This window comes from Larus michahellis, chromosome 1 (assembly GCF_964199755.1).
Source record: "Larus michahellis chromosome 1, bLarMic1.1, whole genome shotgun sequence".
NCBI lineage: Eukaryota > Metazoa > Chordata > Aves > Charadriiformes > Laridae > Larus > Larus michahellis.
The window spans coordinates 12,215,134-12,238,787 of NC_133896.1; the positions used below are offsets into that span (position 1 = coordinate 12,215,134).

At 40.3% G+C, this 23,654-nt stretch overlaps 1 protein-coding gene across 2 annotated transcripts in view; it reads left to right on the forward strand.

Moving 5' to 3' along the window:
- Positions 1–15,436: 15,436 nt before the first annotated feature.
- The window catches only part of SEMA3C (semaphorin 3C), a 123,344-nt gene continuing 115,126 nt past the window's right edge, over positions 15,437–23,654 (forward strand). Inside the window, exons 1-2 of one of the 2 annotated variants that reach the window (XM_074578530.1) lie at positions 15,437–15,840; positions 18,962–19,102. In XM_074578530.1, the coding sequence (XP_074434631.1) occupies positions 19,000–19,102 (103 nt within the window). In that variant the 5' untranslated portion in view covers positions 15,437–15,840; positions 18,962–18,999. Of the gene's footprint in view, positions 15,841–16,359; positions 16,423–18,961; positions 19,103–23,654 lie in introns of those variants that run through there. The other variant, XM_074579378.1, reaches the window with a different exon arrangement.

Here is a 23,654-nt window from a genome sequence, read left to right on the forward strand (position 1 = left end):
CTTATGGAAAACAGAGGAGGAGAAAGTGGGAAGAGAAGCACATGATACTGCGGAAAAATCTGTTCACTCCTTGACTGTTTAAGAGATTTCTTTTTTGTTCCCCCCGTCGTGTTAACATGTCAGTGGCAAGGTCTCTCACATTGCAGAATAATTATTTTCTCCACAATAAACTTTTAGATCAGTACGTTTAAGGAACAAAAGGCCCGGAGGACTCACCCTGCCAAGCTATGCTAACCTTCTGCAGGATACGGGCATTAGGCTTTTTCTAAACAAATTTTAATTTAATCACTGTATGCATGCTCATAAAGCCAGGACTACAATTTTAATCTTACATTATATTGAAACAAAACTGGATTTTGATTCTTGATGAGCTTTACGATTGTGTTGATTGCATATACAGATACTCCTGATAAATAAACATGAGAAACAGCAAACAAACAGCAGAGAATGAGTCATACAGTCTTCAAGCAATGATACTGCCCTGATCAGCATATACATGATAGTAAAGATACAGGCTGTATCTTCACCTACTTTCTCCTGAAGTTACAGTGAGCCCTGGGATCCTGATCCATCAGTCATTCAAGCTGGCACACAATCAGACACCCACTATCTGCCTATTATGACAAACGCCCAACTTTCCTTTGCATGGAAACAGGAAACCACTCATGGGTGCTACAGTATGGATGGAGCAACAGCAAATTTTGCACGTGTTAGTTTGTACCAAAAAGACATTTTCCTGGTTAGATTGTTGTCAGCAGTATCGTTCATGTTCTGTTTATCCCAGAAGATTTGTTTGCAAACACTGCTGAAAAAGTCAGCCAAGTTTAGCACACTGCGTATTCTCCTAATGAAATAAAATACATCATCAAGACAACCATTTCTCTCATGCTGAATTAGCATGCCCTCATGGGCCTTAAAATCTTGCCAGTGCTGCTAAGTAACTAAAGGTTTGGTCCTTACAACTCTTTCCGTGTTGCTCAGCACTTCGATTATGTGAGCCCTCCCAGTGACTTCAGGGACATTGCTGGAGTCGTTCGTCACACATCAGGATTTTATCATGGGCATCTGTCTTTAGATAATGTCAGTATCTGCAGGAAGCCCTGTATTTTCTGCAACGGGCATAAAAACACTGAACACAAACTTGAAGAAAACTCAGCTTTCTTTTGGTAAACTAGCGCATCCTTAAGACACCAGTGCTGTAGGTGGTGCAGTTACGTGCATTTTGGCAAAAGGCAGGTGTGCCGGGTGCGAGGTTTCAGGTACACACGTTGTCCTGTCATATTTCACTGTCTCAGGTTCCATATATCCTCCTTTTCATTTCCTTATTTTCTCTACTGTGGAAGACTTCTTGTGCAGTTAGGATAAATGAACATTTGTGTTTTTTGCTTTTTTTTCCAAAGGCTCAAAAATGCCACGTTCACTTCCAAACCTATGTCTCTTCTCAGGCAGCAGTGCAGTGCAGCGCTGCCAAATCCGAACTTGCGGGCTAGATGCCTTGTTTAACAAAAGTAACCTGAAACTCTGTAAGCTCTGTATAATGCTAACATCTGCATTTATTCAATTGCAAATTATATGCACGAGGCCAGCTCCTAGCTGGTGTAAACAAGGACAACTCCTCTGAAGTCACTGAGGATTGCCTCCACTTACACAAACTAAACATATGGTACATATTCATCAGTTCGCTTCCCTTACAGAGAGTTGGTCAGATTGCCAGTGAGGTACTCATTCATACATACTATTCTGCTATAAATTACAGCCCTCGATTATAAATTCAAATATATATCATTGCTTAGATCAAGGATGTGCTGAGGCAGTTTCATCCGAAACCAACATTGATTCTTAAATTTTCCATTTAAAAATGAATCTTAAAAAGTTCAACTCTCTCTCTGCTGCAGCTGTCCTTTTGTGCACAGATTGGACAACTGTGTTGGCTCTTCGTCTCCTGCTCCATGCCTGCTCAGTTGTGGATACAGAAATACTCACTTGCCATGTGTATGTGGAAGAAAAAACTGTTTTCCGCCTGCTCACACCCTGTCCTTAGCTTTACCTCATGGCCACTAGCCCGTGCTCAGAATCAACTGAAGTTCGAATTCCAACTCCTGGCTTAAAGGCAAGGAAGAGCAAACACAACTAGAAAACAGGCCAGACAAGGGGGATCAAATAGCAGTCTTGAGCACATAAAAGGGAGTAGTGAAGACAGAGGCAGACTCTCCTTGCAGGAGCACAGTGGAAGGACAGGGGGTGATCAAGGAAAGGACAAGCCAAAATCAATGTAAGGAAACTGCACTTAGACAGGAGGAAAAATCGCAGGCTGCTCAGGGAGGTGGCAGAACATCAGCCCTTGGAGATTTTCAAGCCCTGATGGGATAAGGAGCAATGTGATCTCATGCCGAGGTTGGGTTTAACTCCAGACCTGGTCCTGCTTTGAGAGGGGATTGAATGAGATTAAATCCCTGCAAACCTAAATCGTTCTGAGATTCTGTGGTTTAGTTAAATTCATTTTTCAGGTGACAAATGTGTCAACCAGAGACAGTTCCAGTTCCTGCAGGTGAGTAAAACTGCAATAACATGAATATAAATTACAACGAAACCTGTGCACTCCTTCGTGACTGGGATTACATCATATATTATATATTTTAATACAATATGATGATATAATATATAGTATAATTTTTTCATTTAGGCTCCCCCTCCCCCAAGAGTTGATAGCCTAATTTTTCTGAGGTGCTCTGATAAAATCTACAATATAGGCAGACACAAAGAATAAGAAAACACTTTCAGCGATTTGTTACAGAATACAGGTTTCCTGACCTAGCGCACCAGCTTTGATAGCTTGGAAAATTTTGTTTCATCCTCAGAGAGAAGTTTCTAAAGAAAATGTAGACTTTAAAGAAAAGGGACATGAAACGGTATTATAAGGATAGAATATTTTAGTGTCTGTGATTCCTTGTATATGGTAAATGCCAAAGGATTTCAATTTCTTTTGATACTAAACATTAAAAAAAAATAAAGGTTTTGTTGGTCATTTTATCTTGATGTGTTTTTTAATCTGTAAATGCTAGTAAAACGTATTTTATTTCCGACTTCTCTAGAGCTTATGATGATAACTAGACATTGTGTTTGTGATTTTTTTCAGAAAGTTAACTTCTTACTCTGAATTCCCTTCAATGCTATTATTTGCAGTTTACTTTTACAAATACTAGCTAAGATGATATAACCCCCAAAAGAAATCTAAGTGATGAAAAATATCCAAAATGAATTTTTGCTTGTTTCCCTCATACTAGTACATCCTACAGAAAAGTTACTTTTATTTAGACTGTGTGCAGGGAGGCATCTGCTCACTGAAAGCAGCTGATCTGTGTACAACTTCTGTGTTCCTGTGTCATAAGAAATTACTAACTCCATATATGGAAAACACATTTTCCACTTGTTGTGATTGTGCAAGGGGAACATAAAAATAAAATTAAAAATTAAATCATTCTCTTTTGATTGCAATTTACATCACCCTGCACCTGTGTAAACCACCAAACAAGGTGTGAAGTAGTCAGCAGCGAGGGCCAAAATACCTCTTCACCAACAAAGATGCTTTAAAGATTATTGTAAAAAATTAATCTCTACGATAGGAAAATAAAATTAGCATCTTTTAATATTTACAAAGTGAATGTGTATCTTAAAACCAACTAGGAAATCAACATCCTTTCTAAGATGTAAATAGATTCTGACACTGCTCAGAATGAAAAATGTATTCAACAACTTGAGCCCCATTTTCTTTTCATGCATCTTTTGTGAATAGACTTGATTTTTGATAATGCCCTCATTATTCAAAAATATTTTAACCAGTCATTACCCAAAGATGAAGATAAGCAGGATTAAGTCCTGAGGCTGTTTGAGGGGGCTCACAGATATTCATTTGCACTTTAAAAGATTATATTTTTGCATATCGGAATTGTTCTTTGAGTGCTCACAGACAGAGTTTGAAAGATGATGGGACGTACTCTTGCTAAATGTTGTTTTTTTCTGCAGTGACTCCTTTCAAATTTAGCTAGGCTGCTAACTTCATGTGCTTTCTTGATTTGAAAGGATGTCTCATACAAATGCAGCAAATGTGTGACACTGTCTCCAACAAAGTAGATTTGTACAACATCAAAAACACAGGTATGTTCTGGTGTTACTGGATTTTGCTGAAGGCTTCTTAAAAGCTCTTCAGTGTTTGTTTTGAGTCATAATGGATTAGTTGTAAGAATCCACCTGAAGACAATATAGCATTAGGTGAAGAACACATTGAGAAACAGATCCTTTCTGAAAAGTTTCCTATTGAAATAGAGAAGCTAGAGAAAGAATGTGGTGAGGGAGCCTCCTTGGCTCCTTTTCCGTGGGAGGTAAAGTCAAGGCACGTAGGAATGGAGGTGAAGTTGTGGCACACAGGAATTAACCATCAAGATCACAGAGGAAACTTAAGAGTTCTTCATTTGTATCAGATTTCAGCTGGAGGGAAAAAATAAAAGTAAGTTTGTTTGTTTGTTTGCCTTTAATCCAAAACCTACAGCAGTGAATAGAAAATACTTCTTTATATTCTCATTTGGTTTTTCACCAGGCTCAAGCTGAATAAAACTATTGTCCCAGAAACCAGGCAGAAATAGGGGAATGGGACACCTGAGTACAAGTCTGAAGCATGTAGGTGAAACCACCAACTTCTGGCTTTGTCTTCTTCTGTGGTCATTTCTAAAGTGCAAAAGTAGTACTTTGCCTCTTCTTTGGTCGTCTCTTGTGTTTTCAGACTATCCAGTAGCTTTCCTTCAGAGTGGTGCCACGAAAGAAGTGGAGGGAAAGTGGGAAAGTGTATCTGCTGGCCTGTGGAAGCCGAAGAACTTTTGCAGTGATAAGAGGTATTTTCTTCTAAGAGAGGAAAAGTGAAAGCTCTTTCACACGTGACTACCCTGCCTGTTTTCAAAACAGCTCTAACAAACTGCCTAAAATAGCACTTCATGAAGCAGTTGTGTGTTTAAAGGTAGTGGTGAAATACTGAAAAACCTTGAAATCTGTACCTAATGTGTGTTCCCAGGATGCATAATGTTTGTGCTAAAGAGAGAACTAAAACAACAGAGGAGGTATACTGTCTTTTTATTATTACTATTATTATTAAAATATAACCTAAGCCTGCTTGTAATATAAAGGAGATAATTGCCTGGCAGACGGCTCCTTGTTCCCAAATAGGTACAGACACTATCGCACGCCCATCTCCAGCTGAGTCTAAAGGATGTGTTAGATCCTCTGGACGGAAGTGCCTGCTTTTCCAGCAGCCGTAAGACTTTGTTGCCCCTAAAAGGCCCAACAGTCATCAGTATCATTCCCTGTTAGTGACTACAATTTTCCAATTATTTACACATAACTGCAAACTTCTATGGCTTCAGATCTCCAAGCACGTAGGTAATAATTATAATCACAGCAATAATGACAGAGGCCTCAAAAAAATTACAAAAAAAAACCCAACAAAACCGGAATAATTTTGGAGGAGTTTGGAGGAGTAGTAGCCAGCATGTTTGACAAAAATTGGATTATTTTGTTCTGGCACATGTGAATCCATACAAGTGGTTCCACAAGTCAAGGTTTCACAAGAGGAGCAAAATGCTCCTGAAAGTTGCCCATCATGGAGCTGCCTGATTTTAACCTGTTCCTAATAAGTTTGCCAACTTGTATGTTGGAATTTATCCGGGCTGTAGACCATCATTTCAAATATTTGTTACCTGATGAATTGAACAAAAATCCTGGAATCCTTTCTAAAGCAGAAAGAAGGTGAAAAATCCAAGGTTGCAGATGCAGAATTTCATTGATATGATTTCCATTTTTAATGACAGGGATTCCAGTACAGATACTGAGGTATCATTGCCTTGGGGAATCTATCTAGTTCTTATAAAGATATGTAGGCATTAACATAAATTATTAGTCAGTGCATAACTCAATGGACTTACTGGCTTCACCAGCATAATACTTTTTTGTGCCAACTGCAGCACTGGCTTTTCAACTCTTAATGTAATGTCCATGCAATGATGAAGTGGGTTGAAATTCAAAGACCATAAATCTTTCCCCTACAGATTTTTATTTTTTTTAATATTAATTAGTAATAAAAATACCCAGATGACCAAACTCAGCTCTTCATTTCAACTACGAATTTCTGCACATAACAGATTACTGCTGGATCTCTGTGCTTTTCTGTTAGATGTCAACGGAGAAAAAGATCTGACAAGCTGGAGAATACCCAAAACATATCTGAAAGCAATTTGTATTCTGCTTGTCAAATTGTTTTTTCCTATAGGTTTTAGTGAAAGTGATTTAGAGGTAGAGCTCATGTGATAACGTACATAATTCCAGGAAACGGGACAATGAAATATATCCCTGGTATATGCTAAATAATATTAAGTCAGAAAATGATGTTCTGAGAGACTCAGAATTAAAAGCATCCGTTGCTTGTTGGGGTGGACAAGGATGATGCAACCAAATACTTGTCTAGAGACATTTGCAATACCTGATAGAACAGGCACACAGGGTAAGACGTAATCACTGCCCAAGACACCCAATATTTGTGGTCCTGAGTCTGGCTCTGTTCATGAAGAGCAGAACTGCAGCTTACATAGTAACAGTCTTTCAGGGCTCTGGAAACCCCACATAGCACATATTTTTTTGTTAACAACTTTTCTTGTTCCAGAATGAAGATTTTCTATCTTTCTGGGAAACAATCCAACATTCACCGACATTAGAAGTCGGCAGAAGCCATTACACTATGTTTTGGGATCTAACTTCTACTCTGAATGTTTTGGTGGGGAGGGGAGAAGAGACAACTCTTTTCCATCCCAAAGGTTTCTCAGGTCCATATTTTGATACGATACATCTCTTTATTCTTCCCATTTCACGATCTACATTACTTATAAAAAATGTTAGAGGCTCAGGTTTTTTGTGGGGTTTTTTTTGGTTTGGTTTGGTTTGTTTTTTTATTCACAGCAGGAACTTAAGAATTCATGTCCTTTGTCTCACACATGGTCTAATTTTTCTTCAGTCCTTTTTTTATAACGAAACTTCAAGGCTCTCATTTTTGATGTCTTGCTGCTTGAATGTATCTTAAAATTCCACTTGTATGGAGGGGATAAACAAGTGCTTAATGTTAACTCTGCCTAGGCACACTTTCTGAATTGTGTCCATAGGTCAAACCACCAACTTCTGGCTTTGTCTTCTTCTGTGGTAATTTCTAAACTGCAAAAGTAGTACTTTGCCTCTTCTTTGGTCTTCTCTTGTATCTTCAGACCATCCAGTAAGAAAACCCATGATAGTGAACTATGCCTGTCTCAGTAACTCATTTAAGGTATTCCTAATTACAGAAGTAGTCATATTTTTTACTTCTTTCGTACATGACTGTAGAGAATTGCCATTTCTTAAAACATACAAGCTTATATTGAGATACATTTTCTATTCTAAGTGCATGAATAATGCCCTCTTATGGCAAAATTTAGGGATTCCTCAAAGCTTATCTGGTCTAAGATCATTTACATTATGAATTTATGTTCAGAAAAAAACACTTATTCTGGAAGGAAAAAATAATGGTAAAGAAAAATATGCTGTGCATGATATTACAGTCATAATGAGCTATACTAACTTTTTTTTTCTTTATACTTCCTCCACTTCTGTGATATTTGAGAGGAAAATCCAGTCTTCGAAGCATTTTTTTAACAATTAGGATAAGGAACTCATTTTTAGAACATTTTGATGACTGTTCTTTGCCAATTACTCAATTAAAATGAGTGTATAAAGCAAAGAGCAAGCATATCTTTTGTATATATTTATTGATATTGACAACAAAGGATTTAACTGATTTCTGGAAGTGTTTGTAATATAAGTAAACTGTACAGAATAAACAGGCAAGACTGTGGTGAAATATTACTGAAAATGTTTATCTCCAATTTCACGATGTTTTGGAAGTAAATTGAGATAAATTTGTACGAAGTAGTACCAGTTAAGTGTTTAAATGTTAGCAATAGCAAAATAGCAACGAATAAAGATCTTAAAAAATATTTTATATCTATTCCGTGTTTTTCTTTTGCCTTTTCTTCCTCCTAATTGACCTTGAATAACTGACAATAAATAAATTGATTTTAAGTTATAAAGGTGTAATTTTGGAGAAGATACTGTGTTATGGCTGCCATCCAAACTATAGATTATTTTTTTTGCCTTCTTGGCTTAAAACACCCTCCTGCTAATAGATTAAAATAAAGATTCAATTAACAGATGTTCTGTAGAGAGTCAGATAAAAAGTAATATAAATATTTAGCAGAATGTTTATGTTGTTTGAGAGAAAAATAAATGCAGACTCACTTTAAATTGTGGCTTTTTCAGTAAGAAGCCAAGAACCAAGTTAAAGCAAAAGAAACTTTTCAGTATGATAGAAAATTCTGACACTTAATTCACAATGTTAAGATTACGTGATGCTGCGCTTCTCATGCATCGGGTGCTTCCACGAAGCCTGTGCTAACTTTGAGTGGGGAATTAATAAAATAATAGGCATAAAGCATATTTTCAAACCATAATAGCCAATAAATAAGTAGATCAGATTCTATGACTGCTTCTCAGTCCTTTTTTAACTAATAAGATTTGATTTTAAGCTGATGACTTAATGCTGTTTTAAATTAACCCATATCCTGATTGTCCTGAGGCCCCAAAAACGTACAAAGAAGTCAGCAGACTCTCTTCAACCCCACTGAACATACATTGACTTCACAGGCTTTCGTTATCCCGGCCAAGTGTTTGCTCATGCTTTTTACGCAACACGTTCTAATGAATACAATCGGGTAGCTTTCAAGGAGGGTTTTGATGACTGAAATATGGTAGCTTAATATACTGGAAAAAGCGTTTTTAAGAGCCTTTCAAAACATCTATTGCACTGACAGTGAAAAAAGGCAAAACAGAGGGCCTGTGCCCATGAATCACGAGTTATTCGGAGGCACTGTATGAATACCTGTGACAAAGGAAGAAGAGAGCTCACACGATCAAGAATACAACACAGAACACAATAAAGACCAGAGCTTCAATTTTATCTTCTTTAGGACCTTAGAAGAATGCAGTGGTATCTATACAACAAGGCACTAAAGGGATCAGTATTACAGCTAAAACATCAGTACAACACCATCTGTACCATGCTGATTCCAGCGACAAACCTTGGTTCATCGCTGACAACACGACAGCCTCTTTAAGAAAAGGAAACGAACACTTTGCTGGAAGCAAGAATGTCTACCTTAATACTGATATAATGCTATGGTAAAGAATTAGGACTTGAATCCAATAACATCTCAATCTTTTCCACCTTGGGGGAATTATAGGGTACTTTGGATTTAGATTAAAATTTTCACTGCTACTTCAGTTTCCTAAAGAAAAAATGAGAATGGTCATAGTGGGTCACCTGAGAGATCTAGTTTAAAATCCCAACTCCAGTGATAGCTAGGATGTAATGCAAAAGGATCAGGCTTGATGAGTAGGAGGGGAGACATCTCTGGGGCCTGATCCATTCTTCAGTGTCCTTCTGGTCCATGCACACAGACCCTTGACATCTCCAGGGGACAGTGGGCATTATTCAGATTGTTTCACCATTCCACTTTGCATGCATGGTTTACATTATGACCTTTTCCATTAGTTTTTTTCTTCTTTCATCTGGAGACACAAGTTCTTTAATTTCTTCTGCACAGAAAAAAAACTTCCTTAGGGAAAGTAATAGGGACAGTGGCCAACAAGACATGTTTAGGGAAGGACAAGGCATATGCAGAATGGTCCTTCTCCTCTTCCAAGGTTAACAGCTTCCAGAACGCAGACAATATGCAGTGAGCAATTAGCTGACAAATACTATCAGTAAAGCTTAGTCTGTGCTTACAGAGAAGAAAACAAATCGAAGACTGCAAGGTATGCAGTCATTATTCTTCATTTGAAGACGAAGGATGGTGGGAAATAGGACTGCATTGCTATATTATCTGGGACCAGACTGGGGGTGGGTAATTTTATACAACCAGGCTTCTACAAGCATGTTTCAAATCTAAGATGAATGGGAAAAAATAATAAGCCACCTTTTTTTTTTCAAACCAGCGATTCACATAACGCTCTATAAACACTAAAGTAGCTGAATCGTTGGCAAAAAGTTACCTTTTCAAAATCTTCTTCCAACAGGGCGAGAGGACTTCCTTGAATGCTGTGAGGCCTGTAGTATGCAGCAACAGATCAAGCACCAGGTTGGAGAGTGGTATGTCATGCTGGAAATGGCCATGATGCGCAGGGTTATGTCCCTGTCCCTCTCTATACTGCAGTCATCTTCTCCCCTCCTATCTCTATTTGTCTGTTTGGATAAAATGCTTCTCCCTAACTGCTCCTGCTTTACTTCCCTGTGTGTTTGCAGAGCTCCTTGCACCATAGGACCTTCGTTCCAAGTACTTCCAAAACACAGACGACACATTGTTGCATCCTCTACGCACTTGTGCTTTCTTGTATTTATAGCTTGCTTGGCCCAAAGCCATCTTTGGTGCTTCAATGACCCATCCCTTTTCATTCAAGTCTTCCTAATACATATTCTTGCTCATCAACTTGCAAAATAATGATGACTTGTTTTATTTGTGAAAAACTCAAACCCAGCTTTGTGTAAGCACAGTGACTCTTGCTATACCTCTGACCTCATTTAGTCAGATGGCCAAAAGATGGAAAATCTGACCAAAACACTGTGCTTCTAGAAACAGCAATAATGTGGCTGCCTCACTGGAAAGAGGAGGTACGAAGGCCTGGTAGCACACCAGGAATCAGCTTACATCTCTTGTACAGACACAGAAGTACTTATTTGATGATGACCTTACAGAAATCACAGTCTGTTCAAGGACAGAGGTCACTACGAAGTGCTGGCTCACTGACTTCCAGGAAAGCCATTCGGAGCTGGGTCTATTTGACTGGAGACAACTGGAGTTTTATCAAACTAAGAGCATAAAGTTTTCCTCTGTTCCCATACAGGTAATTGTACTTCATTAAGGTGGTTACGCTGATCCTGCGCCTAAGCACCTAATTTTTCTTTAGGCTGTGAAAAGACAAATTGTCTCCTGCAAATGGACTTTCACAGAACCTTAAGTAGTAAACAGCAAACTGATGGATTTGGTTTGACAACTCACTGTTAGTTACACGCCAGGAGTTTTATAAGCCTTTGACCTTGGTGATGAAACCTCACTCTTGACGGGCAGTCCTTATTTGACCCACCTGAATGAGCCTACTGACAAGTTAGGGCACACTATGTCCGAGGACCTAACGCCATCTCTGATCACACAGCGGTATCACCAGTAGCTTTATCTTTATTATCTCTTGAATCTTTGGACTATTTGTTGTGAAAAAGAACAGAAATTGCTATTCATATTAGCACACCTTCAAAACAAACACCTAATAAGCTTTTCTACAATAAACTGCTGATATATTTCACACTTTGCCCAGTTCTTGTAACTGTAAGAAAGAAAATAAACAACGATGAACTAATTGGATTACCTAATGACCTTGCATTTCTAAAAGGTGATTTGACACTCACAAATGAGGACAGAGTAAATAGAAGTTAATTGCATTTTCTCTCATAACTTGGAATGTGGACACTTACTGTATACACAATTCCTTCGATTTTTAAGGAAGGAATGGATTACATTTGGTGGTCACTTTTGCTACATTTTTCTTTATAATAGCTAGCATTTGATCTTGTCTGAATTTTAAGTCTGTGCTTGTGTTGCAAGTAGAAACTGATTATTGAACCTGTTGATTCTTAATGGCTAGCTGTTGCCAATCCAGTGAAAGTATTTGATTCTCTTCCACTTCGTTGTCTTTAACCATCCAACTGTGTCTCAGGAGGTTCCTCTCCTCCTTCTCTGCCATCTTCATCCATCTTAGTTTCTTTTCTCTGACTTCCCTCTTTTAAACCTGTGTTCCTTCTGGTCCTACTGCTTCCTATAATCTCTTCACTTTTTCAGGAGCTTAAAATCTAAGCGGGGAGAAACAAAACAAGCCAAACCCCCAAACAAAGTGTTAAGTAAACACCCAAATCCACTCTTGTCTTTCTCGGTCCTGGCTTCACTTAGTGTTTAGGTCTAAAGCTAGGCCTGGGTCCATGTAGATGATTTGTTTGGGTAAGAAACAAACACCATACGCAGATACAACAAAATCAGCGTCTGTTTGTTTTGGCCACGAGGGTTTTTTCACCGTCTCAGATCACCCTGCGAGAATCAGAACCACCCTGACTCCGATGCGGAGAGCCGGGGTCCGACTCCATCCTCACACGTGTGACACAACCAGGAGGACCTGCACTCAGTTATAAATCTCACACGCCCCAAATCAGAACTAGAAGGAAATCGTACACTGCCTCGTATGCTTTGTGTTAATACAGGAACGGTTAAAAATCAGCTGCAAAGCAGAGTCCAACTCATTTGTCCTCACCCCTGTGTTGGCCTGTAAAATACACAGCCTGGAAAGCAAGTGTCTTGCATACTTTTCGTTTCACTCACAGGGCTGATTCATGCCAGTAAATATTGAAACCCCACCTCATAGTTTGGAGAAGTAATTTCCATTCCATGAGTTTTGCTTGAAGCTAATACATGCTATTACAAAACATCTAAAGTAAAACTTTAACCATTTCACTCGGCCCAGCTGTGAAGTTCAAACTGCTTTTTAAAGTTAATTATCATGCTCTGACCTGCACATATGCACATGTTAAATACAAATAAATCAATATAGCATGCTTATTCTTGTTTCAATTTGCTTTTTGTTTTTAAAATTAGCATACTCTTGCTTTGCCTAACAGATATACGAGTGCGATGGTATCTCGCAGATTAAAGTTTTGCCTTTGTCTCTTTGTAGTTCATTTGCTATTTTATAAACCCAAAGTCCTTGAGGGAGTGTCGGAAAGCCCCATAATTTTCCTCAGTGTTCCATTTTACCTTTTTATCTCTGATGTAGCTAGCACATGTGAAAAAGAAATGCAGATAGCCAGATGGCTCCCCAGTGTCCATACATACAAAAGCACTGACAAACACAAGTGACTTTAACTAATGCTAATGTTGATTCATGCTTGAGCATATTCTTTTTGTTGTCTTTTTCTAATGCTATATTATTAGGAGCATGTGTTTGTGATCTTACATAGAAGATGGTTATTTTGAATTCTAAGAAGAAAAATAGAATCATCATACTACTTTCTTTTTTTTATGGCAAAAACATTTGGGGAGGACAGTTAGAATCATCATCATTTTTAGTGTTGCTATTTCATGGTAACATTCTCCTTTTTCTTTGACTGGTATTGCCACCCATTACACATCTCCCAAAAATCTCCTAAAAGAGAGGTTACTTCGTATTTGCTTTGTGGTTTTCTGTGCACTCTCCTCTGAATCACCCTGCACAGACCACAGCAAGACAGAGAATACTGAATTAGCTGATTCACTTCTGTTGCTTGGTGTGATGATCTCTAATTGCACTCAGTTGTGGGGATTTTCCAAAGCAAACAAGTGACTTCTCCTTTTGCCAGGGTGCTGCTGTCAGACTGAGGCATTTGAACGTCACCACATGTCAAGGATGAGCAGCATCATGTTCACAGCCACACCGCCGGCCCATTGAGAGAACAAGCTCTCTGATGGCTTACTTTAGCTGCTCTCTAGGACAGCAAATGTTCATGCATTTCTGTGTCGTTTATTTGTGTTAAGGAGGAGAACTGGAAGAGCATCAATGTTTTTAAGGACTCATGATCTCGGGAGTTTAGTTCATCTGACGGCATCAGCTAATTCATCCTCAAGATATGATCTGAAGTGGGTCAAGCATTTCAAAATTCTGGACCCATTTCTTTTCTGGCATCAGTTGCAAATCCCACACTTTCACGTTCTCTGGGGTTGTTAAGTGCCTCACAACACTGAAATTTCTTGCTTGAAGAAAGCACTGACTTTGCTAGGCTGGCACTGAAGCCTGGGGGAGAAACTGTCTTTGAAACACGTGTGACCCTAACTCACGCAGATGAGCTTTTACCCAAAGTAGCCTATAGACACAGGCTGTAAAGACATCCACATGTATTCACAAAATAAGTTTAGTAAGGGCACTGTGTTCAGGCTACTCCCTGCACTCTGGCTATAATGCATTAGTATTATTGACTGCTTTGGTTAGTATGGCCAGAGCGTGTAATAATTGGAAACACAATTGTAACTTGAGCATGTGCACTGATTCATTGTGGGTACTTGTTTACTTGTTAACATAGTTTTGCCTGTGGGACAGGGCTGCAAGAGGATCGTGAGATGTGCTGAGACGCGCTCCTTCGAAGTATTGCTGTGACAGTACCCTGCCATGCAACCTGCGCAGCCTCAGCTGGACCAGAGACCATCTCTCCCTAAAGAAGTGGAATTCTTGATTTAAGTTCACAAATAGCAGTCCAGACTAGAACAGAATATGCTTGCAAAACAACTTAGGAAAAACTAACCCAGAACCCAAATACTGTTGTTTGGAAAATTCTAGCGGCTTTAATGGAGCTATGCTGCAGTTCACTTTCAAGACAGCTTGGGTAAAATTTCCAAAGCTATAAGAGCACAAATCTCACCAGAAGTGGAAAGTCTGCAACAATTAATAGCTCAATATCTCAGCAAAAGAGATGCACATGCAGCTCCCAGTCTCCTGAACTGCAAAAGACCTTCTGCAAGCTTATAGTGAAACTCCTGGAGCAATCAGGAGACTGAACTACAAATCTTAACTACTGCTCTAACGTTTCTTTTTTACTATTCTTTGCTCACTTTCTTTTAAAGTTTGAAATCGAGGAAATAATTCAATGGTAAAAAAAAAAAAGAAAAAGAAAAAAAAAACATGAAGAAATCACTCTGACCGGCGCTGGATGTGACCCGGTTTCCTCCTCACCGCCACCCTGCCTCCTTCCCTCTCTTCAGTGACATCTACCGGCCTCTGCCGAAAGCTCCCCGTTCCCGCGGAATCCCTCCACCCGCCGCCGCTTCCCGGGACCCCCGCTCCCCCCGGGGATCCCGCTCCCCCGACACCCCCGCTCCGCGCCGCCTCCCCCCGGGCTCGGCCGCTGCCGTCGGGGCGCTCTCGGAGCCCCGGGACGGCCCGCACGGAGGGGCAGAAACTTTTCCCGGCGAGTTTCCCCTCCCTCCTCCAGCGAGCCCCGCGGGCGCGCAAACTGCGCGGATGAGCGGTGGAGGCTACCTGCCGCTGAACCCCTCTCGGGGAGAAGCCGGGAGGAAGAGCAGCGTTCCCCTAAAAAGCTTTTGACTGCACTGCGCCCCCATACCCAAGGCAGGCTGCGCGCCCGCGGAGCCCCGGTCCCCGCGCTGCCCGGGGCGGGCCGGGCGGCCGCCGCCGCGCTCGGCGGGGTGTGGCCTCGCCGTTATTTATGAGCTCCAGCCCCTATTTGCTCAGCTAATGATGCACCGGGGGCCGCCGTGCCTCGCCTCGGTAGCGCGGCGGCGGCGAGGGCAGGGCAGCGCCCGTCACTGGAAACCAGAGCCCGCAGCCTCCCCGCCCCGCCGCTGCCCATTCGCTCCTAGGTGCGGGGTTGAGGGCTGGGGAGCAGCGCTCCCGGTGCCTTAGGAGTCCAGCTATAAGGATTATCTTACAAAGGAGCCGGGAGTACCTTTGCAGCCAGCAGGAAGAGAGACTTTTCTTTATTCGTCTTTTTTTTTTTTTTAAATTTTTTTTTTTATTTCCCCCTCCCCGCAGTGAGCCAGGTTTGGAATTAAAATGTTCTGGTAAAAGAAGTGGAGTCCATAAACTGGTAGAAACCAGATAGAAATCTGTATTACTGGTTCCTCCAATAGCTGGGTAAGCATAATTGAAAGTTCTCTTTCTTTGCTGTAATAGATGTGAAATGTGTTTGATGGTTGAATTTTCCTACTGTTCACAGATAGTTAAAGCAATATTTTCCAGATTAGCATAGTGTGTGTTTGGCGGGGTTTTCTTTTTCCCTTTATTTCTTTCTTTCCTTTCTTCTGCTGAATGATTTTCCTTACAGTATTTGAGGGTAGGACTCTGCCGGTAGTGGATGACACCTGCGCAGCACTTTACAGCAAGGCTATGTAATAACTTTCCAAAAGCAATACAGCATGCTGAAAGTGACCTCCATGGCAGGAAAACTTCACCACTTCACTTTAGTAGCGGTTTGCTGGTTTGTTTACAGTTAGAACAGGGTACACGAGCAGAAATGTAGTTAGACGTTGCTTTTTGTCTGTCCTAAAAGATTCTTTAAAAGTACTTGCAAGGTTTTAGGTCTGTGGGTTGTCAGCAGAGATCATGTGCACAGGACATGCTGAATATAGTATCATGACTTACTGAGATAAATTCAGAACTGGGATATAAGCCCAAACCAAGATTCAAACCTGCAGTGAGTTTGTGTTCAGTTACCAGGTATGTAAATCTCTGAAATTAAACCTGTTTCCATTAGGTAACTCACGTGTCAGACACCCTGAGGTACCTTTTTGTCACCATATGCATTTGTTATTTGTGTCTAACAGCTGGGTAGGAGCCACGCAGCTCAGAATTTGAATCTTGTATTTGCCTGTCACTTCTGTGTTAACGGTGAAGATCTGCAATTTGAGCAATGAAATGTAGCAACGTTTCACTCCTGTAACTGATTGCACTAGAATTGGCAGGAGGCATGGGAGTGGGAGGGAAAGAATGCTGAAAGGATTTTTTTATTATTATTTCCTACAATATCATTTAAGGGAAGAGAGAAAGCCACACACTTGTTCCTCTTTGACTTTTTATCTCTATTGAAAAGACAGCATAGTGCTACTGCTGTAAAAAAACTAATCCCATTGCATCTGTTAAATCACATGTTCAGTACGATTGGCTATTTGTTTTGGCCTGACAAAGAAATTTTATCAGGATTTAATGGCATTTCTCTCTTTAGAAGAGGGGTAAGTTAAAGGATATCCCATGGGCTAGTCATAAGGTTTTAAATTTAAAGCCCACAGAGCAGAATTAATACTAGAATTTGTGCAGCCTGTTTAAAAATTATTCTTGGCAAAAACTCTGCAACTATCATTTTATTAGTTAACAGACCTTTGGAGATAATTTGGAACTGGGCCAGAGTGGATAGGTTTCTCCTGTAGACCGGATCTGTAGCCGGCAAATTTCTGACACTGGCGTTTTTGTCAGTTAGGAGAGTTGAAGCATTCCTTGATCTTCATGCATTTCTCAGTACTCCGGAGCAAATCGTGATGGAGAGTTTTGAGTGTGGGCTACAGAGCTGTGCGCTCGCTTGCGCGCTCTCCATCCCACCCCCAACTTAGGATGAAGTTCTCATGCAGAGAGAAGCCTTTCGGAACGATTTACAGTGAGTGAATAGGGAATGACAGAGGTAGTAATGAGATAGGGGGCTTTTAACTGCTAAGTCACTGGTGTGGATCCAGCCCAAATTGGTGTTGACCTAAAGTCATCCCTGTCTGACAGCTGGTTCCTGCCATGCGGTGGTGGTTACAGCCGGTTCTTTTAGGACAGGTGTGAATCTCGGAGGGACCGACCGAACAAGCCTGTAGAAACATTGGCTTCCACTGGAGGGACTGTCGTGCTAGAGCAGAGCTGAGGTAAAGAAGCGTAAGATGATTGCACAGGCAACAAAACTCCTCATGAAATAAATGTATGGCCTTTCATGCTGTCTTCTAGCTGGAGGGGTTGTATCCTTCAAAGTGCTTCCAGTTACCGTAAAATCAAATATATCACTTGATTAACCAGTAAGTGGTGTCTAGTAGAAGAGCTGTTGATGCCAAAAATTAAAAAAATACATATAAGCACGGGAGAAGAATAGGCCTAAAATGAGAGTGTGTTTTATTCTCACTGAGCTGAAGAACAAAGTTGTTATCATAGGTGAAATGAAATTTGGACTTAAGAATTTTTTGAAGAGATGCAGTTTAGGAGCATAGCAGATACACAATATTCAGCTTTTAATGTCTGATGGGTTTTATGGGTCTGGTCCGAAGACCATTGGAATGGATAGGAAAGTGCCCCTGACTCCAGTGAGCTCAAGTCCTTCCTGAGCTAAGGAAAGATGCAGATTTATTTTGGGGTGTTTTCTGATTCTTGGAGGAGCTCAGTCTTCTCAGCAGCTAAACTGAATGTAGATTCAGCAGATGTGCAGGGTGGCAGCAGAAGTATCAAGTGTAACGCACTGTCTGACACTGGGGATTCTTACTGCTCTGTAGAGGTCTATGAGAGCGGGGAAGTATCCCGAAAGGGCCTAGCCCAAAAAGCAAATGTTGACTAATAGTTTCAAGCATGTAGAAATACTTTTGGTTTCAATGGTTTTGAAATTAGTGACACACACAGTCAGGATTTCATCTGAAAAGAAGATGTAGAGGGCTATTAGAGTACTCAACTTACTGAAACTTAATGCTCGTTTCCAAGCACCTTTGACTTCAAGTGTGTTAAGAGAAAAAAGGAAAAAAAACAACAACCAAACAACTGAACCCTGTTGTCATGTCCGTCTCCACACCCCCTCCCCCCCCCCCCAAAACATGGGAGAGATCAAATATGATGTAAACTAAGGAGAGAAGTCTAAAAATATCCGCCAGCTTTTTATTCATGAAACTTTATCTCCTGTCCTTGCTTTGCTCTGCCTTGACATTTAGTGTAATTATTTTTCCAGCAGGTGGAATTGTCCTTATTTAAATAAACTGAACCTAATGCTGTAGTCCGCCTTAGCCAAAGCTCAGGCTCTGTTGGTTCGTACTAACAGGCAGAGAGCTCCTTTTGTGCCAGCACAGAAGACTGCTGGAGAAAACCATTTTCCGATGTACAAAGAAAAACCAGAAGTGCCGTACCTCCTTCACATTGTCATCTATTATGGCTTCCGCTGGAAGAGCTTTCTAACACAGATCTTTCTGTAGTGTTGTTTGTGCTCCACGGAATTGTATAACAACAGTAATGCGATATCTCTGTCTTTCAGGTTTCATTTCTTGGATATTAAGTTGGAAATCTGAAGAGATGGCATTTCTTGCGCTGCACGTGTTGATTGGGATATTTATTTACTTTAGCAGTGTAAAAGGATCTTCCCAGCCCCAAGCAAGGGTGTTTCTAACATTCAATGGTAAGAAAAAAGATAAACATTCTTAAGCAAATGTTATGATTGAACATTTTCTCTTTAAATTCAATAACTGGGTAGAAATTGGTTTGTGTTGCTGGGGTACCTGTCAGCCTAAATTTGATTTTTACATGAAGTTCATTGCTACTGTAGTTACAGGTACATAATTAATAATATCTTCTATTTATGTTGAGAGTTATTATGGCTTACTAACAACTAAAGGTTTTCTTTCTTAACCTTAGTTTTGGTTGAGAAAGATGTATGCACATGGCACGTAGTGGAAGTTATTCATGATTTGAGTTGCTTTCATTTGATGCCCAACTGAGACACTTTATACTCTGAAAATCAGGCTGCCTGAAGGTTTACCAGGATAGTTAGCAAGGCAAGGAGTCCTTTGACAAAATATCTTTCCTTGTGCACTTTGTACAATGTGTCGGGTGTACAGAGTGTGTAGCAGTCACTGATGTCTGCATACTGTAAACAAGGATTCCAAATTATTACTTTCAAAAGAAAGGTGCTTTTACTTCTGCAGTGATGAGCAGTACCTCATTGCTGCAATTACCCCAGTACTACTTTAATAGTAAGGTAGCTTATTCTTCTAGTATTGCTCCCTGTCTTAAATACTGATTTTAGCCACCACTTCAGAATATGTATTCTTTGGGCTTACCAGTTCTGTTAAATTTGAGCAGAAATTCTCCATTTCCCTATGTAGGGTTTTCTTCAGTTCTCTGCCTTTCCTGCGATTGTCTTTGAGGCATGAGGGCTCGCCACTCCCCACACTGATGTGTCTGCTTTAGGATGGCTTGTGTGGTTCGCAACTGCCATGTCCCGTCATGGGAGTATTCTGGGTGCTCTGAATAGTCTTTAAAAAAAAATCGCTTTAAAGACAATAGCTAGTAAGTATCTCAAACTGCTATTTGCAGCCATGACCATAACTATGTACTCTCGAGTCTGAGAGACATCCAGAGGGAGATGTGCCAAGTTAGACCATCTACAAATATCAAAAGGTAGAACGATTACAAGGCACCGTATGTTGTGGAGTGTAGGGCCCTAAACTTATGAACGTGATACTCAATAGGTGTAAATTGGCTGGGTTCCAGTAAAAGCAATAGTAGAAATGGCATTCCAAGAGGGAACTGCCAAATGAAGAAGTAGGTGGGAATTTCTTTTCCTTGCTTAAGTAACACTGACTTAATGTAGATGGTACTGATTTTACACAACTCAGTGCAGAAGGGAGTTTGGCTGTGGTTGTCTGTTACATCTGCAGCTTTGTCACGTGAAACAGGCTGACTCAGATTTCCACATTGTGTCCACGGTGGCCTTGAAAGTCATCTAGGCTTCCCCTGATCTCTGGTATGGGCATGAAGTAGGAAGTGTTGAGGTTTCGCGGTATTCAACCTTGTGAATGGGAAAAAGTTATAATAAGGGGCAAATGGTTTTAACCTGGGCTGAACAGATTTGTGGTTTGTTCCTTAGCTCATCACAGGTGTCCTGCAAGTCTGATAGGCAGAACCACCTATAGAGCAAAAACACCCAAACCTAGGGATTTAGAAAAAATAATGGCTGAGTGAATTGAAACCTCAGCTTCTCCATCCCTACCTGAAAGGAGCTTCATACAACAGCCCCTTCCTCTGGTGAGATTCTCGGAGCCCCAAGTGCTCTGGCACCCCACGCCAGCCCTGTGGACACAGCCTCAGCTCTCCAGTTCCTGACTGTAACCCTGCTGGGCTGCCTCGATTGCAGCTCGCTTCCGCAATATCATGTATGTTACTCGCACGTCTTGTGTCCTCTCCTTGATGTTCAAAGTGATGCTTTGAATGGATAAAGCACTGGAGGGGGCTGCCCTGAGAGGCTGCGGAGTCTCCTTCTCTGGAGATATTCAAAACCGGCCTGGACACGTTCCTGCCCAGCCTGCTCTGGGTGACCCTGCTTTGGCAGGGGGGTTGGACTAGATGATCTCTGAAGGTCCCTTCCAACCCCTACAATTCTGTGATTCTGTGAAAACATAGAGTGTCTAACCTCAGTGAAAGTTAAGGAGAAGTAAGTGTCATCATTGCAATACTATCTGATTCTCTTAAAATGGACATTTTACTTTTTCTAATACTTATCTTGACATTCAACCTTTAAAAAAAAAAAAGTTGAATTTTAAAGTCTTTGATTTTTTAATGGATCTTTTGAAGTCATAAAAGTAAGAAATTATACATTTTTATAATATGACAAGTAAGGCCTGAAATAAAGGGCTGTGCTTTTCATACAATATAAGCCCGGTAATTTTATTTTTAAGCCGAATTTCCAGATGGCAAGAAACAGCTTTCATTACGTGAAAAGAGTTTGCAGGTTGTTGTGTATAACAAGGTAATTGCCCCACCTGTAGTACTAATGTCTGTTCTAGAAATCTTAATTTATTTACATGGATACTCATATAAGAGAAAAAGGTGAAACTTTGTATTGTCCTCTTGCCAAGTGTGATAACGTACTCTTTCTGCATGAGTTGCTTCATAGCTTACTGTTTTTTAAATAATGTAGGAATATCAAGTTATGGGCTGTCTCCATGCCCTGAGAAGTTGTCAGTTTTTATGGGGAATTGTCACTCTTTTCAAGCGCATAATTTGAAAATAAAACTATAATTAGGACTCCTTATGGTTTAAATGACATTACACAATAAATACAAGTCATTCAAGCTTAGGATACTTACATGATATTTTTCAAGTTCTGAATTGGGTTTGGCTTGGTGTCTATAATTACATTGCATAAGTTTTGGGGGTAGAATGTATACAGGAGGAGAAAATGAGTGATGCTTTTCAAAGCTAACCTGCTCCTTCAGGACCAAGTCAATTGAGCTTATTCACATCGCAGCATTTCTCATGGGAAAATCCAGCAAGTATCTTGACCTATTCTGTTGTTCATCAGGAAAGATAAAAATGCGAATCGTTTGAATCACTGGCTGCTTTTCTCTTTGCCATCTACTTCATTAAGAATCAAATGTAATTAAAAAGTAAGCCTGGGTAATACCTCAAGAGCCTGATAATAGGGATTTTGCAATTAACTTCAATGGATGAAGGACTGCAACCCTAATTTCTATTTTTGAAATCAAAAGCCTGGCCCCTTGTCTAATTAAAATGTAGTTTGTGACTTAGCTGAGGTTGTTAAATGTGCGTCTGACGTGAGTGTGGAACTTACTGCTGTCTGCACCCTGAGTGTCTTGAAAATTGCAGTGCCGTATAGAACCCTGAGGCCTGATTTCTATCGCTTTGTACCTTGTATAGACATTTACTTGGATGAAAGAAAAGGCCAGGCTGGAGCTGAACTGCATGCTTTGCACAGGTATATGTGGTTATCCATGGCACTGGGTCTAGGGAGAATCAGGAAAAAGGGTTCTCAGTTTGCTTGCAGTGATTTATCATAACCTAATCGTCCTGTTCAACTGTGATGGCTCGGACCATCGGTATTTGTACAACATCTGCACTTGAAGAGCCACTGCAGTTGAAGAAAGAAAGATGGCTCCAGCTTTTTCTGATTCTGGAATTGGAAAGATGTGGAGCCCGTGATGCAGTAGCTGCAGTAGTGTTGGGGAATCAGCTGCTGTGTTACCATGGAGCACACAAAAGCCAAGGAACTTGGGATGGGGGAAGCAAAGGACTCAACACATCTCCCTAAACCATTAGTATACCATCCCCCCTCCTCTTACCTCTTCTGGCTCCTTGTCCCCGGAATAGATCTTCCTTAATCTACTTAAATCACTCATCATAATTTAAAGCACCATAGTTTATTTTCTCCCTGTAGCAAAAGACTTACCTTATCTGTTTATGAACTATCAAGTATAGTGCCTGCTGTTTCTCAAGCTACATGCATTCCTCCTTGTTACTGCACGTTCCTCAACAGATAATTGGGAGCTGTATCCTTCAGTCTTTACAGGGGCAAAACATTTCTCAAATCAGTGGGAGTATTATCAAAATAAGAAAGGAGTTGTTATACTCCAGGGTAGCGTCAGATCTGACTTTAATTTAATTCCAATTTATATTTTGGGTTTTATTGCAACCCTAAAATGTTGGGCCATACCATTTTAATATCAGATTCTGACTCAGTCAAAGCAGTTCAAGCACTTATTTTTGAAATTGTGCTCAAACAAATCTTCTTTGAGCTTTGCATTTACGTGGAGATGCACAACCAAGTGATAATTTCCACAATTTACTGGGAACATTTCATGCATTCCTACCTAAAATGTCTGGTCAAGCAGATATTTCCCATGCAGATTCTCCCATTGTCTTCAGTGAAAATTCCATATGAGAAGTGGATCACGGCTAATTTGCAGACGGCTTTGTTCCTCTTTTTGTCATAAAATTACTAGAACACGTAAAGCACTTTTAAGAAAGTATCAGTCAGCTTCATTAATGACAATTAAAAAGCATAAAATGTCACCAGAGCAACAGCAGCACTTATTCAACTGTCAACATATTTTAAAAGATTTAATGCAACCCCTGTGGTTACCCTCAAGGAAAAAGAAAGGAACTGAGAACCATTTTCTTTGAGCTCTTGAGCAACAGCAGTACAACTTGTT